A 15,042-nucleotide genomic window follows, 5' to 3' on the forward strand; every position below is an offset into this window, starting at 1 on the left:
AGTCAAGGTTCCCACTACTGATCACTGTTCAATGACTTCTGCTGGAAAATGTACATATGTAGGCATTAGTTGAGGACAGGATCAGGGTGGGCTGTGATGTCTCCTATGGTAAAATAGCCTGCTGCCAGTCACTACCTAGGATTGTGTGCGGAATGACCACTTTGGTGCTCTGTGGAACTGTGTCACAGCAAGTATCAGGAGAGGAGGAAGGGAGAAAACTCGGTTTAAAAAAAATGTATTTAGGTTTGTTGAATTACTGTGTGTAAAAGTGTGTTTAATCTAGTTGAGTAATAGTGTATTAGTGTAATTATATAATGTAAGGTCACCAGCCCAGAGCTGATCTTCAAACCCTACATCTTATCTATTACCAAGACTGCTTACTTCCACCTCTGCAACATTACCCACCCTATTTCACCTCCACTGTCACTGAAACTCTTATCCACAATTTTTGTCATCTCTAAAATTGATTTCTCCAATATCCTCCTTACTAGCCTCCCATCTTTCACCCTCCCATAAACTACAACTTGTTGAAAACTCAGTTGCCTGTACTCTGCTGCACAAAGTCCCACTCTCTCACCCATCACTGTGGTCTGTGCCAACCTACATTGGCTCCCTATCCCCAAATGATTGTATTTAAAATCTTCGTCCTTGCCTCTCCATGGCCTCAGCCCACCCCATCTCTGGAACCTCCTCCAGCCTTGCATCTCCTCTCACACACTTTGGTCCTCCAACTCTGGCCTTTTGTGCATTCCCCTCTTTTCTTTACCCCATCATTAGTATCAGAGACATCAGCTGCCTTGGCCTTACTTTCTGGAATTTCCTCCTTAGACCGGTTGGCCTCACCACTTCTCTCCCCAACTTTAAAAACATTCTTAAAACGCATCTTTTCAGTTAGCTGCCTAACTCTTGCACTGTAGAGCCTATCTTCTCTTTCACTCCTTTTGTCTATATTTTGTCCTGTCTCCTCTGTAAAGCACCTTGGGACGTTTCTGTTCCTGAAGCTCTTGTATGGGTCTGCTTTTTTTTTTCTTGAGTTCTTGAACTGAACTTGCAGTACTATTGATGGAATCAGGCCAACTATTCACTTTATTTTAAACTCCATAGGGCTGAATTTCCAGGGAGGCTATCGCTTGTCCATTGCACCTTTGCGTAAGAGCTGCAGAAACCTTGGAAAAACGGTGTAATCACTGTTTACGCCATTGTTCTGAGGGTCCGTGCCTCTTCTGCATAATGTGGAGATGCCGGTGATGGACTGGGGTTGACAATTGTAAACAATTTTACAACACCAAGTTATAGTCCAACAATTTTATTTTAAAATTCACAAGCTTTCGGAGGCTTCCTCCTTCCTCAGGATTTCTTGACATTCACCTGAGGAAGGAGGAAGCCTCCGAAAGCTTGTGAATTTTAAAATAAAATTGTTGGACTACAACTTGGTGTTGTAAAATTGTTTACAATCTTCTGCATAAGTTACAGTGCACAAGCAATAAGCCCCATGGAAATTCACCCCTAAATGTCTAAATCATGTTTGACAGATTTGGTATGTTTGTTGATTATTTGTGATGGCATACTTTCTGTTCCATCTAATTATCTTTCTAAGGAACATAAAATGAAGTTTATGCATTGTAGCTATGTGATATAGATTGTAGTTTCATTCATTTGAATTTTCCAATTATAAAATTAGGTATAAATTAAAATTCTATTTAGTTTGTTGTTGAAACACTGTACCATTTATTGAATGGTTCAGTCATTCATGGTTTTCCACTCATTCCATTCCTTGCTTTCCCACTCTTTACAATGAGAACTTTATTTCATCCCCAGAAATTATCTCTACAGATGGAAACTGTGAGTAGGTAAGTAGATTTCTATAAAACACATTGTCCATTGTTAGCAGTATATTAAATTCTAATATTCAAATTAACAATCAGTTATCGCAATTAGAAAAATTAATCACATTTATTTGTTTTGCAAATTCAAGTAATGAAGGATTGTGCACGTAAGTTTATATTTCATACTATTGCTTAGAACATGCTTTGTAGAAATTAAGCATTTTTCTTAAAGAAAAAGAAAAAAATGTATGTTTTGAAATTTAAAACTTGTATTTAACTATGGAGTTGAAATTGCACTGTGCGCTATCTGGTAATAATTGTGCTTTCAGAAATTCTTCACCCTGCTATTTAATTAAAGGCACTAACTCATGTAAAATAAAATGGGCTATTGCCTTTGTCAAAATATATTGCACAGCATGATTTAGCTCTGTGTGTTTCTATAAACTATTAAATAATATATAATGCTCTTTCTAGTCTAGAATCAACCAAAACTGCGAATACTTCAACTGAAAACAACTACACATTAAAAGGTCTGTACACTTATTATTCAATTTTTTTTGCTTAAGTGACGAAACCAGTAACAGTCAAAATAAATTACAGTGAACTAAAAATCATGGGAGGAGGCGCATCCTGGCATGTGTGCCATGATTCACCCACCTAGAACCTCTGGCGCTGACCTCACAAAAGTTTGTGGAGTCAGGGAGACGTCTCTTGATTTACATGAGAAAAGTAGACCCCTGTGCAACATCTAGGGTACCTGCCATGGTGGAGAGAAGTTGAAGTCACCCCCAGTGAAGATTGCCAGTTCCAGGGGTGGCATCTGGGGCCCTTCCCCACCCCACCCCCCTCCAAAATAAGGGAGCAACATCTAAGAAAAGCGTTATTTTTTTCAAGCCACGATTCTGGACCCTTAGGTGGGCTCCACTTCTGCCAGCTGCCGACATGGTATCCTGGTCCCTCCAGGTTTCTCCGAGGGCTGGAGGTACAGGAACAACCAAGTTAATGAGTCCCCGTCCCTGATGTTGGAGTTATAGAGGCTCAAATGATGCATCTATTGTTGGGTGGAAGGCCTCCATGTAGCATCACAACTCATCTCAGAGAAAAATTGGCACTGTCTGTCTTTAGCTTATATTTCTTTTCTCAACCAATTATGGAGCTGTGTGATAGTAGCCAAGCAGAATAATGACCCGGGAACTCATTACTAAATGAAACTGAGGCAGGGAGCCAGGGGAAGTCTAAATAAAGGCCTTGAAGTCTCCAAGTATTTAATAAAATACCTTGTATTTCATTGCCAGATGCTGAAGGAGTTTCTATTGATAGCACTGACATCAGAGCTGAAGGAAATGAGAATACTGTAAGTCCAGTTTTTGTAGATTTTCTTTTATATTTTATATTTTAAATTGGTATGTTGCTTTTGATTGACATCAGACTGCAGCTTAAGTAGACATGATAAAATCCTTGACGGATGAGAGTTGGGGTCACTAACTTCCATTTTGGTATGTATTCTTTTCTCCCTCTATTTGTGATAGAACTTCTTGGATCATGGCTTGCAGCTTTACCGTACTGGAGAAATTAAAAAAATAGAATATGTTATAAAGATGGGGTCAGTACAGTTCTTTAGACTGCTGTTATATCATTAACATGGATTTCTCAATGATTGAAATCAGTGCTGCTCAACAACTGACCTGTCGAAGGTGTGATTCATGAGGGATGAAATACTGAGTGTAAATTTTTCCTCTTCCTCACAATGAATGACCAGCTTTCACCTAGTGCTCTGTTAAGGGACTTGGCTAAAAATCGACTAGACTCTCTCAAATATGTTCTGAGATTTTGAATAGCATGAAGCCATTGCCTTATTGCTTGGCTAGGAGTCAAATATTTAAGTATCTGAATCTTCAGGGCACTCACCAAAGAACAATTCTTGAAGTATTTTGTGAAGCATTGTAGTAAAACCAGAATGGACAATACAGATAGAGTTTCTGGTTCTATAAAGAGGTCCTTATTAACTCCATTGACTCAACTTTTGTGAAATAAAGACCCAACAAACCATGGGAAGAATATCTGTTACCATGCATTACAAATGGGGAGGGGGTGAGATAGGATCTTGTGAGCTGAAACTCTGCACTTCTCTTCCTTTGAATTTGAAAGAGTTGCTTTTGGCATGGTCAATTTTTTTTTTATTGAGCAACTAAGATAAAATGCCAGGACTCATAATGCATACCACTGCCATTTATGTTGTTCTTGCTTTTTATCTTTCTTCAGGTCAGCATCTCAAACCCAGTCCCATAGACAAGTGCTTGCTTTCTCCAAACTTTACCTGCCCTTTATCTGTATCATTTGTAGCAAGCCTGGGGTTGAACAGAAAACCCTGGTCACTATATTTACTGGATATATATCACATGCTCTCAGGTGATCTATCTTTGACTTTGGACGGCAGTAGAATAAATATTTCATTAGACCATGGTTTAGGGTATAAACAGACAAACAGGTTCATTAAATGGCAAATGTATAACTGAACAGTAGAAAGACACACGGAGTGAAGTTGGACGTGCGCGGGGACGTAAAGCAGGTGGTATCAATTTTGCTGCCCCTGTGCAACAACACCCCCGATATTTAGTTCGATTGAAGTTAATGGAACTGAATATATGGTGGGACATATAATGGGTGACTGATGCCAATCCGTCTGTTTTGCGTCACCGCCCATGTTCATTTTTACCCCCGCTATATATTCACAATAGTTACAAGCCTAACTGATCCTCCTCGGAAGATAAATAAAGCAAACAACTGTGTTTTCTATGCTAAAGGTCCCTGAATGTCAATCTTATGTGGTGGTTCACTGCTGACCATCCATGGAGTCACTGTGAATTATATCTCTCTGATGGCTTCAGACGTATTACTCAATTGGAACAAGAGGCACAGATATACTTTAAAAAAAAATTAATATCTATCTCATGAACTCATAAAGCTGCTAATCAAATATTTATTCAAACAAAACTGACAGGATGCTTGTATTTGAATTGAAGGCTTGGCTCCTCCCTTGGATACCTATTGCAAACAAAACATCTGTTGTGTGGTGCTGTTGTGTATCAAAACATGCTGGAACATTTTCACTGAATGTACCTGGTTTTTAATCCTGTATGTACCAAGATAGAAAGAAGGAAGCCTGTAACATGATGCATCACAGACCAGGATGCTTTGTTTTTGTCTCACAATGGTTGAAAAGAATATGATGGAAAAAGGTAGATCAAGATGTAGTTAGGCAATGCCAAGTTTGGGTTTTAAGAATCTGTTAATAGTGGGGGGAATGGGAATTATACTGTTTTCAAAGTATGATGTTACTAGCTTGTTCAATATGTTGTAGGCAGCTGAAAATAATTGTGATATCTATTAGGACAACTTTAGTCTAACCAATCCATATTTCTTATTGAAATGTATTGGAATGAGGCAAGAGTTAATTGTGAAACATACAACCTTTGGAAAGACTAAGTTAACATTAAGCATTTTCTCTTCTGGCTGTTATAGAATGTAAATTACCCATATAAGAAAATCCATGAGAAATACAGTGGGTACATCATTAACAATTGAGCCTAATATGACACGTTTACAATTTTGCCACCTGTCTAATTTTATATAGAGGATATTTCAGGCAATACCGCTAATACATTATCATTGAAACAATGCTTATTAGGAGCCTTGAAACTGTCCCGGTTTAATATGTATTTTGTGTTTATAGTGACACCTAACAGAATAATTAAAATCTGTAAATAACAAGAGTGAAAGTTTCAATTTAAACACTAGTAGACTTCTGGATTATTTTCTTATGTTGTTCTTTTCCAACAAATGTATTTATTTATCCAACAATGTTTGAGGTTATCAACTCAGGATTCCAAATATTTTGTTCTCTTTTTTTCGTTCCATATATTTATAATTAAATGTAAATTTTTGCTGTGTAACAACTTCCTTATGATTCTGTAGTCAGGATTCCTGGCCAATCCTTCTTTACAAGAATTTGTGATCAAAATTAGATAACATTCCTTATTTTGTGTTTTGTCGTTTTTGAGATTCTGTGACAAGCATTAAGAATCATATGAGACATGGATGAAGTTTTAATTGGACTTGGACATAGTCACATTTCTGACAAAAGATTCATGATCGGCAGCTTCAGCACTGATCCTTAAGTGTCCTTTTTAATTAACCATTCCGATGGAAATAATGTAATTTCTTCCCTATTAACCAATCTTTTTGATCCATATCTCTGATATCCTCATTAACCTTTCCTCCTCCATTAAGGATTATATGGTCTGACTATAATCATTGAGATGGGGCCTCCGCTTTTGTGAGGTGTTTCACCTTGAAGCCTGACCAGGGGCCAAACTTTCCTGTAGCAGGCCATCCGAAGTGCAAACCTCATTTGCAACTGGGATTTGAACCTAGTTCGTCAGTATTTAAGACCAGTGCTATGCAGCTAAAGACCCTGAGTCACTAGTTAAAGCTATTTCTTCATAATGTTGACAGGCGCAATGTTTGAATAAATTTCAAATATGCGGTTACAAGGGCAGTATTAACATCCTTTTGTATAGCTCAGTCCATTTTTTCAATTTTTATTTAATTAGTGGTTACTTATAACAAAACTTGACAGTATGGGAGAGTTGAATTAACACAGCGTGGGAGGATGGCTGGGTCAAAGTTAGCTGTATGTGTTCATTCAGTTTTCCAACATTGTCAGTCACAGAAAATATCTTTAAAGCTAGCTGCCCAATATCTATAACATTCATTATTGAAGTAAAAGTATTCAAAAGTTAGCTGAAATGAGGCAGCGAACATAAAACAAAGGATTTTATATGGGCTCCAGAATTCCTCTTTGTTCTTTAGTCCAGCCTATCTTCACTTGTGCAGAAAAATACACAGGTATGTCTGTTATTGCTTAATTAATACCTGTGAATGTCTGTAAGGGCTGGGTGACTAAACTGGTAATCTCAGGGAACTATGCGAGTCAAAGGCATTGGGTAGTTATAGGTCACCTGGTTTACATCCCAAATTTTGGATTCAGTTTTGTTTGACCTTGATTTAGTGTGAATCTCTTCATCTATAATCACGCGTTATATTATGTAGCAAGAAGAATAATCCCAATTTGATCGATGGATAAAAAGGAGATCACTGTTAGCAATATTCTAACAGCACTGAAGGTATTTAATATGCTACATGAGAGGAGTGGGAATTTCCAATGTGGGGACTTTTACCATCAGCTGAATTTCAATTGAATGGATGTTGTGGGCTTATCTTAAACTGTTACAAATTAGCATCACTTTGATCAGTTATACAGTGTATTTTATTCAAAAATCTCTTGGTGTGGAATAAGTCTGATATATAGGTGGGAATTTTAAACCTCCAAGATGGGTCAGAATGGGGCAGGGGTTAAATTCTTAAAAACCTGAAACACGACCCCAATCTGCCGAAAACGCGCCTGTTTCCGATTTAACCGGGGTGGGTTGGGGGCGGGCGAGTAACCCGCCCAAGAGGCGAGTCAGTTATTTAAATATATTAGTGAGGCTGCGTGCTTCAGATTTTAACAGTCTTTTAGATTTAGACTTCTCAGGGCGCGCGAACCCGCAGCTGAAGGGAGGTGAGAACTGCCTGATCCAGCAGGTAAGTGCTTTTTATAGCACTGCTTGTGGGCCAGGAGGAGCAGGAGTGCTTCCCCCCCGGCCCCCCAAGACAAACCTGCAACGATCAGCCTCCCTCCCCACCGCGATCTGCCGCCCCCCTATCCGTGATCTCCAGGCCCCCCCACCCCCACCGTCCAACAACCGGCTGGGAAATGGAGAAAAAATATTTAAGTGATGAATTGCCGTTAAATTCTCAGGACCACCGCGTTCTTCGAACTTCTGAGTTTCCCGGCCACTACAGGTCCCCTCTGCTTCCTTCCCGCCTCCCCTTAAATATCTGGGCCACATTTGCAAGACAAACGGCCTTCCTCAACTCACTGAGGAAACCAGTACAAAACAATATTAATTAAATATTCCATTTTAATCATAATTAGTCCTTCAGGGCAGCTATATTATATATTGGCAAGACCAAAAAGAATTTACTTTCCATTGACTTTGACATTGTCTGTCACTATTAGTAGCAGATTAAAGGCACTTTTGTGCTGTGGGGCCTTTACCCACTGAGAATTGGCTTGAGTTTGCTCCAAGGTTATTTCACAAATAGAACCCTAAGAGCCACCAGAAAGAGAGGACTTTGATTCCTTAATCTGGTCTTGGACTAAATCCAGGTTCCAGAGAACAAAGTACAGTGTGTTAACTGTCTATATTATCCAGTTCCCCCTAGGGTCTTGCATGTCATCAGGCTGGCCCTACTGTAGACATGTTTATATCCCATTTTCCTTCATTACAATATCCCCTTTGTAATGTTATTAATATCAGAAATTAATACTCTAATGGATTGAGTTAAACTAAATTGGGCCAGGTCAAAATGAATTGTTTTTGAGCATTTTAATAATTTATTCTTGAATCTTCACAGGCCACCAGTGAAATTGAAGAAGTTACAAAGAAGCTATCAAATCAGGTTGTGGAATTCTTCATCCAGCTTGTTGGGGAGAACTACACTGAAGAACTATCTGACCCAGCTACAGTGAATTATCAGAAACTAGCTGATAATGTCCATGCCAAGGTGAGTTTAAGGCTTCATAGAAGATTAAAAAAAGGAATTTTGTGACCAGGTTAAGAGAACTTAGAAAAAACATATTATGAGCCGAGTGCATGTAAATATAATCACTAGAAATGAGCAACACCAGAAAACCTGGCTAATTAATTATATATGTATCTGAGATGAGAATAAATGTTATGTCGCACAGGAAGAGTTGATAAAAGCAGCAGATCTTCTATGGGGGGTAGGAAGATATGTGTTTTGAAAGGATAGGAGCGATATACCTTTTATAGTACATAAGTACAGCTATGTGTAACTTAAGAGTGTCCCTTTAAGGCAATCGCTGTGCTCTTCTGGTTCAATTAAACTAATTGTTCTTGGGCAGATCCTTAGGACAATTAGAGGTCAAACTTGCTTTATTTATTTTGGTTTTACCTTTTATAAGTGTGACTCCTGAAATAAATTCAAAGGTATCTTCTCTTGGTGAGGAAAATTCCTTGTTGAATTGGAAATGATCAGCTTTATTTCTTATTTTTATATGAGCTTCGCATTGCATCAGAAGTGGAATTCTTTGTCACTGGGAATAAATGAACTGTTTGGATGTGAGATGTGCTTTTCAGCAGTAAGACTTTATAAATCCTTTCCACACTAAATAGCCCTGTTTTATACAATTTTTGCTGCATATATTTTGTACCATTCATTGAAGGTGATCAAGCCCCTTTGGCTCAGAATAAACAAAAAGGAGAATTGAGGGATAAATTTACATCACAGATGTAAAAGTTACAGTTGAAGTTTCCTGGATATAATGGGGTGCATTTTCCAGTCTGGGTGCACAGATTTTACAACCACTACACTGGTTGAATGTTGACTCTGCTGGTATTTCCAGCACAAGCACCAGCTCAAGTAATCTGCCCCAGGGGATTTAGTTAGTGAGGTAGAGGAGCATGCACCAAGAAATGCATGGGTAACGACACAGGAACCTGCTGTCTGAAGAGTCAGCTTGCGTCCAACCTCCGTTCCAGCACCCAGGGATGCAGACCTCTCAGGGTCTGCTTTTAAAAGAAGGCTGCTTTCCGAGCTCAGAACCTTTTGGATTCAGCGGAAGCTGTGCCAGCTGGAAAGATTGAAAGCTAATGTAGAGGACTCCACTCCTCACTTTGTGCAGTGATGTCAGGTGGATTCACAGCACTACAAGGAGCGTGGGCCAACTTCATTGTCATCTGCAGTGGATTCCCCATAGATGGAGGCTGTAAGGCCAGTCATGATGCTCAGATTGCTGCTATGCAGTCTTGGGACTCCAATATGGAACTTTCTTTCTCCTCCAGCTTTCATATACTTGGGGATCACGTTTAGAGAATAGTTAGTCCAGTCTTTACAGATCTCATTGGTGCCTTTGGGCTGCTGTCATGCAGATCGATAGGCTCAATGAGGTACCGCCCATCAACAGTGAGATGATTGGAGGCGACATGGATGAAGGTGCTGTCTGCCTTGGTGGGAACAATTTGGACCCTCCCATCTATAGTGGTCTTTGGTTGGAGGTCAATTGCAACATACGGCACAATTTGTTCACAGCCTGCCTTTTGAAGCGCAGACTATGGAAACACAGTTCTCAGATAATTCCAGGTGAATGCGCTTCTGTCGATAGATGTGAGTTGGAAGGTAACGGTGGGTCCAATAAGATCGATATTTTATAAGTTCATCTGCTGGCATTCCTCCTTTGCTCTTCCTCTTCTTCCTCAAAATAACATAAATACAAAAGGACTCCTATTGGGAAACCCCTGGTGCTGAAAAATGCCATTATCAAAACCCTTGACACAAAATATAACCTAACAAACCGGTGCTCAAAAAAAATCAACTCCCCAACCAAAAATAGACTTGTGTTGCATGCTCAAAAGTTATAAAGGCAAAAATATCACTACAACTTTAAATCCCCACTGCTTTCAAGAAAGAACCTAGAGCTAAATACCTATTTTATATTAGTGTGACGAAAGTATATCACAGTTTCAGTGGAAGACACTGGAAATTGTTTCTGCCTTCATTTTAATTCATTGAAAATTAATTCTAACATTTAAATGAAGCCCCTGCCTATTTTTGTGGTGCACATTATGGGCAGCGATCCAGCCCTGCTATGACCATCTTGGACATAATATTAGACAGTAGTAGTATGTTCTACAAGGAAAGAAAAAATTGGTGTAACTAGTTCATTTTGACAAACATTAAAGTGGTAAATGCTATAGAGTATTTAATCTTGAGAGAAACACCAAGAGGAAGCTAAAGAGTGCCACTCTTTTAATTAGGACACTCCAAATAAGGATCTCAATGATTGTGTTTGAAATAATGTGCATTCTTCAACATAAATTATGGCAAAACAATATTGAACCTATTGTTTTGTAAATTTTCCATTGAATGGAGAAGTTGCATCCATCAGCACATTTTTGTGCTTCAGATCTCAGTTTATACAAAATTGGTCCCAGTAACCCCTGGATTTTAAATGTTATTAAGAGGCAAACCAGCCACCAAATTAGTTCTGGCTCACTTTGACAATAAAAGGGTTTGGCCTTCCTTCCTCTGATAAACTTGGCTCATTACTAATTCTCTCAGTCATCCTGATTTCTTTTTTTAGATGGATCAGCTAAGGACACAGTGAAAGGATTGACCATTTATCTGACTGTTCCAGTACTAAGGCGATTTATTGGCAGTGAAGAATATTGTTTACACTCAATGGGATTCACAGACTATGGAACAATAGCGTAAACGTGCGCACTGTTGAATTGTACGGCTGCTTTCATGTCCTTTTCTTTCCGTTTCAGCCGGCAGCCAACATAAATATATCTGTGGCTTGAGTGCCTGGTCAGGAAACATGAATTTGATTAGCTTTGTCTTTTTCCCCACATTGTAAAACAATTAGAAATGACCTTTGGCACAGATAAACATTACAAACTATGTAGGGTGTATAATAATTTGGATAATATATACTATATATTCTGCATCAATGTGAAATGGTTTGAAGACGCTCCAATCAAATTTAGGGATGCAGTGTGAGACACAGTGGTCAGCTTCACACAGTTACTGTATAATAGCAACTGGTGTGAGGTGACCGTTGAAAAGTTTGCACCAAGTTGTTTTAACTCTTTTAAACTCAGACAGAGCTGAATATGTTGTTGACTCTTTGCTAATATTAAAACATTAACATGGATTTAGACACTGGTTGATGCAGCTGTGTGTGTGTGTGTGTGTGTGTGTGTAAGCATGTATCTGCTTTCCCTGACTGGAGAGCAGTATAGAACTGGCAGTATAACTCGGGTCTGTTCTGAGCAGTTTGAACAGTTGCCAGTAGTGGAACTGCATCTTAAAACTAACGTTGCTGACATATACATTCTTTCTAAATGTAATTTTAAAAAACTTTTTACAAAATTGATCTTAATTGGAATGTGGCTTCATCGGATTTCATCCTCGGTGGACTCTGTCAGTGTTAATCTGTCATTATATTGTACTTCTGGCACGAGTTCTCTACTGAGATTTTCATCATACCAATGCCAGAGGTGCAGTATCACCCTATTGACAGGTATTGATATGATTGAGACCACCAAGAAGAGTTAGAAATGGCCTCGCATCATTTTTAATTTGCAGTGGTAGTGTGAAGCTTGCTTTTTACTTACTTTCTTTTAAGCTTTTCCAAAACTCAGGGCTACATTCTTCATCATTATTTCTACTAAATAAGAAGACTCTTCTCATTTAGTCGCAAGTTCATTGTTACTGTCAATGCATTTGTGTGCACATGCACAGCATTTTGCCTCTCTTTCCTCAGTCCACACTGGTATAAATATAACAGTACTCCCTGCTCACACATTGCAGGTTTGTAATTGCTGGCAGTATAGTAGTGGCATATATAATGTAGCAATAGCATGAATGCTTTAAATCTGATGCAGAGACAGGCTGGTGTATATAGGCCACTGGAAAATCTGTTTTCTGCATGAAGGACAAATCTGTGCATTTGCTGGGTTGATAATATGACCTAGTGCTAGTACAGTAATTGAATCTGGGCAGATGGCATTATAAATAACATAATATAAGAGCACATTCAGTTCCAACCATAGTGTTTGTTACTGGTAGCCTATATTACTTCTGCAGCAAACCTAACAGCTGATTTCCTAACCAGCAGCACGGTTTCCTAAGGTCCTGCAGCTTTGGGTCGACTCCTGTGCTTGTCCAAAGTTGTGCTCCTTACTTGTGATACCATCCCAGGATGTCTGGTTATATACCTTATTGGGACAGTCAAACAAAATTCTCCTTGGTATGTTCTTAAAAAATAAAATAGGGTGGTACTTTGAATAAAAAGTACACCCCTATACTTATCTTTGCCCTTAAGCATATTAGTAATTTATAGTAATTTTATAACTATGCCCATTGGTCTGTTTCAGCTGTAACATTGCTATGAATTAATTACTTTCTTTACCTTTTGAATTGTCCTTTGCATAACTTAATGATTAATATTCTAAAACTATCTTGTTTCCATTTTTAATATAATTCCAGATGGAGAATGTCTTTGAAAAATTCCCAGAATATCAGACAATTAATGTCTTGGAGTTCAGGTTTGAAAGTTTAACCCTTACAATTTAATATACTGTATATTAGTTGTCCTGTAATGTTGATTTTATAAATCCTACAAATAAGCATGTTACAGAGTGAATGTTTGTTTAATAGGGATTTTTATCGTAAGTGATGGAGCTACTTGAATAAATGTATTGTAGCAGGGTGTGTAGTATTTCAGAGTATTACAAGGGGTTTACTTCATGATTGTTTAGTTTTTTTATATATACTTATTATCTGAGAAGTATATGAGTAAAAGTATATTACCTCCCTTCTCACTCTCTCAAAAATAAAAATAGATTTTCAACTTTAAAACAATATGGGTAAATTAAATCAGATTTTCAGTTTTTATTTAAATAACAATATTTTGAAATCTAACATAAATTCTCTTGCCTTCTATTTTAGGGAACATCAAAATCCAGACAGGTAAAATGATCTAAATGTAGGCATTTTCAAGACTTCACTTTAATGAGGCTTATAATAAATATATACATGCTTCATCCTCTTGGAGAATGTATTGCAGGTGCAATTAAAAGATCCTTGTACTTTCTTATGTTAAAAAGATAGCCAGTGATTTCCTTTGCTTCTAAGCAAACATTAGGCTATAAATTAGCTTGTATTCCTATTATCTCTTGCAACTGAAATGCTCCTATCATTAGTTAAAATTTCAATTGTAGGATTTGCTCGCTAGTGTAGTTGACTATGTCGTGATTATGGAGATGTCCAGAACTTGGTAAGTTCTACCATCCCAACTAAAACTGTGGATAGAAACCTTTCCAAAAAAAGCAGTTTTACAGAGCAGGGTTACATTTACAGTGATGTAATTAAAGAAGGAACCAAAATTAGAGCTTCTGAGTGATCCAAAAAATTGGGTGGCCTTCAGACAGCGTCTGGAATGAGAAACGTTGACTGTTCAGAAAAATTGCCTTCTTAGATTGTAACCTAAAGTAGCAAGGGGTAAGTAGTCCTTTAATCTGCAATTTTATTTGTTTGAGGTTATTTTTTAATTGTGTCACACTGCTTGTTTATTTTCCTTTAGTTTCCTAGTTCTTTTGTGGGCCTTCACCTCAGCCTATCATCCTTTAGCAGGCAGGGAAAGTGAGTGAGGAATGCTTTTCTTTGTGGCTTTAATGCCTTGCTATGTCCATGGGGGAGATGCATTGTGCCAATTTCACAGCTCCTTAGGAGCGATCTCTCAGCTCTGTAAAACTCCGTAAGCGTGGATTTGAATGTTAGCAACCATGTGGTTTGTGTAAAGCTCAGAAAATAAACTGCTCAGCTGCTGGTCTGACTGAATTAACATACTTTCCAAACTACATTGGAAAGCTCATAATTTCTAGCCTTTGTGTTCTGCATCAACTATGGCAACTTCACCATGAAGTAAAAAAAATGTTTCTCCATCAGTATCCTAATCTTGTTAACCACTATTTGCAGTGATTTTATGCTCTATTAACACATGTTATTTCCTATGCAGCAATAGTAATGTGGTGGTTCACTACACTGTGACATTTGATGGAAACACTGGAGCTTTACCAAACGAAACACTTAATTTCATCAACTTAAACTCCAATAAAGTGGAAGATGACCTTTCCTTGGAAACTGAAAATCAGCTCACAGCTGCGTACACTATTACTGATTTTAGGAATTTCATAGCTGAGGCCTTGCATAAGGAAAGTCTAATTGGAAATACATCACTGACTTTTAATCCAGAGACTCTTCAGCTTGTGAATGGTAAAAGATGTCAGTTGTAAAGATTAAACTTCAGAATTGAGAAATGTACAAAATTTGAAAGGACAAAAAAAATAATTTCATCGTGTTTTTCTCTACAGATCATTCAACCACTCTTACACTTGGAGGCATTAACTTTGACCTGGAAAATCGAGCAACAGGTATCAATTTTTTTTGTGTTTGTTCCCTCATTAAGATGTAGGTTGGCAGTACTGGGGAATAGAGAAAATTCCACACTGATTGGAGTATT

The 15,042-nt window shown here is 38.1% G+C and overlaps 1 protein-coding gene across 1 annotated transcript in view; it reads left to right on the forward strand.

The window, feature by feature from the left end:
- impg2a (interphotoreceptor matrix proteoglycan 2a) overlaps nucleotides 1-15,042 on the forward strand; it is a 46,364-nt gene that overhangs the window by 8,535 nt on the left and 22,787 nt on the right. The window contains exons 4-12 of the mRNA XM_067992355.1: nucleotides 1,819-1,850; nucleotides 1,970-1,993; nucleotides 2,301-2,356; nucleotides 3,122-3,180; nucleotides 8,349-8,498; nucleotides 13,008-13,066; nucleotides 13,470-13,490; nucleotides 14,539-14,795; nucleotides 14,894-14,953. Coding sequence (XP_067848456.1) covers nucleotides 1,819-1,850; nucleotides 1,970-1,993; nucleotides 2,301-2,356; nucleotides 3,122-3,180; nucleotides 8,349-8,498; nucleotides 13,008-13,066; nucleotides 13,470-13,490; nucleotides 14,539-14,795; nucleotides 14,894-14,953 — 718 coding nt within the window. The remainder of the gene's footprint in view (nucleotides 1-1,818; nucleotides 1,851-1,969; nucleotides 1,994-2,300; nucleotides 2,357-3,121; nucleotides 3,181-8,348; nucleotides 8,499-13,007; nucleotides 13,067-13,469; nucleotides 13,491-14,538; nucleotides 14,796-14,893; nucleotides 14,954-15,042) is intronic.

This window comes from Heptranchias perlo, chromosome 11, assembly GCF_035084215.1.
Source record: "Heptranchias perlo isolate sHepPer1 chromosome 11, sHepPer1.hap1, whole genome shotgun sequence".
Classification (NCBI taxonomy): Eukaryota; Metazoa; Chordata; class Chondrichthyes; order Hexanchiformes; family Hexanchidae; genus Heptranchias; species Heptranchias perlo.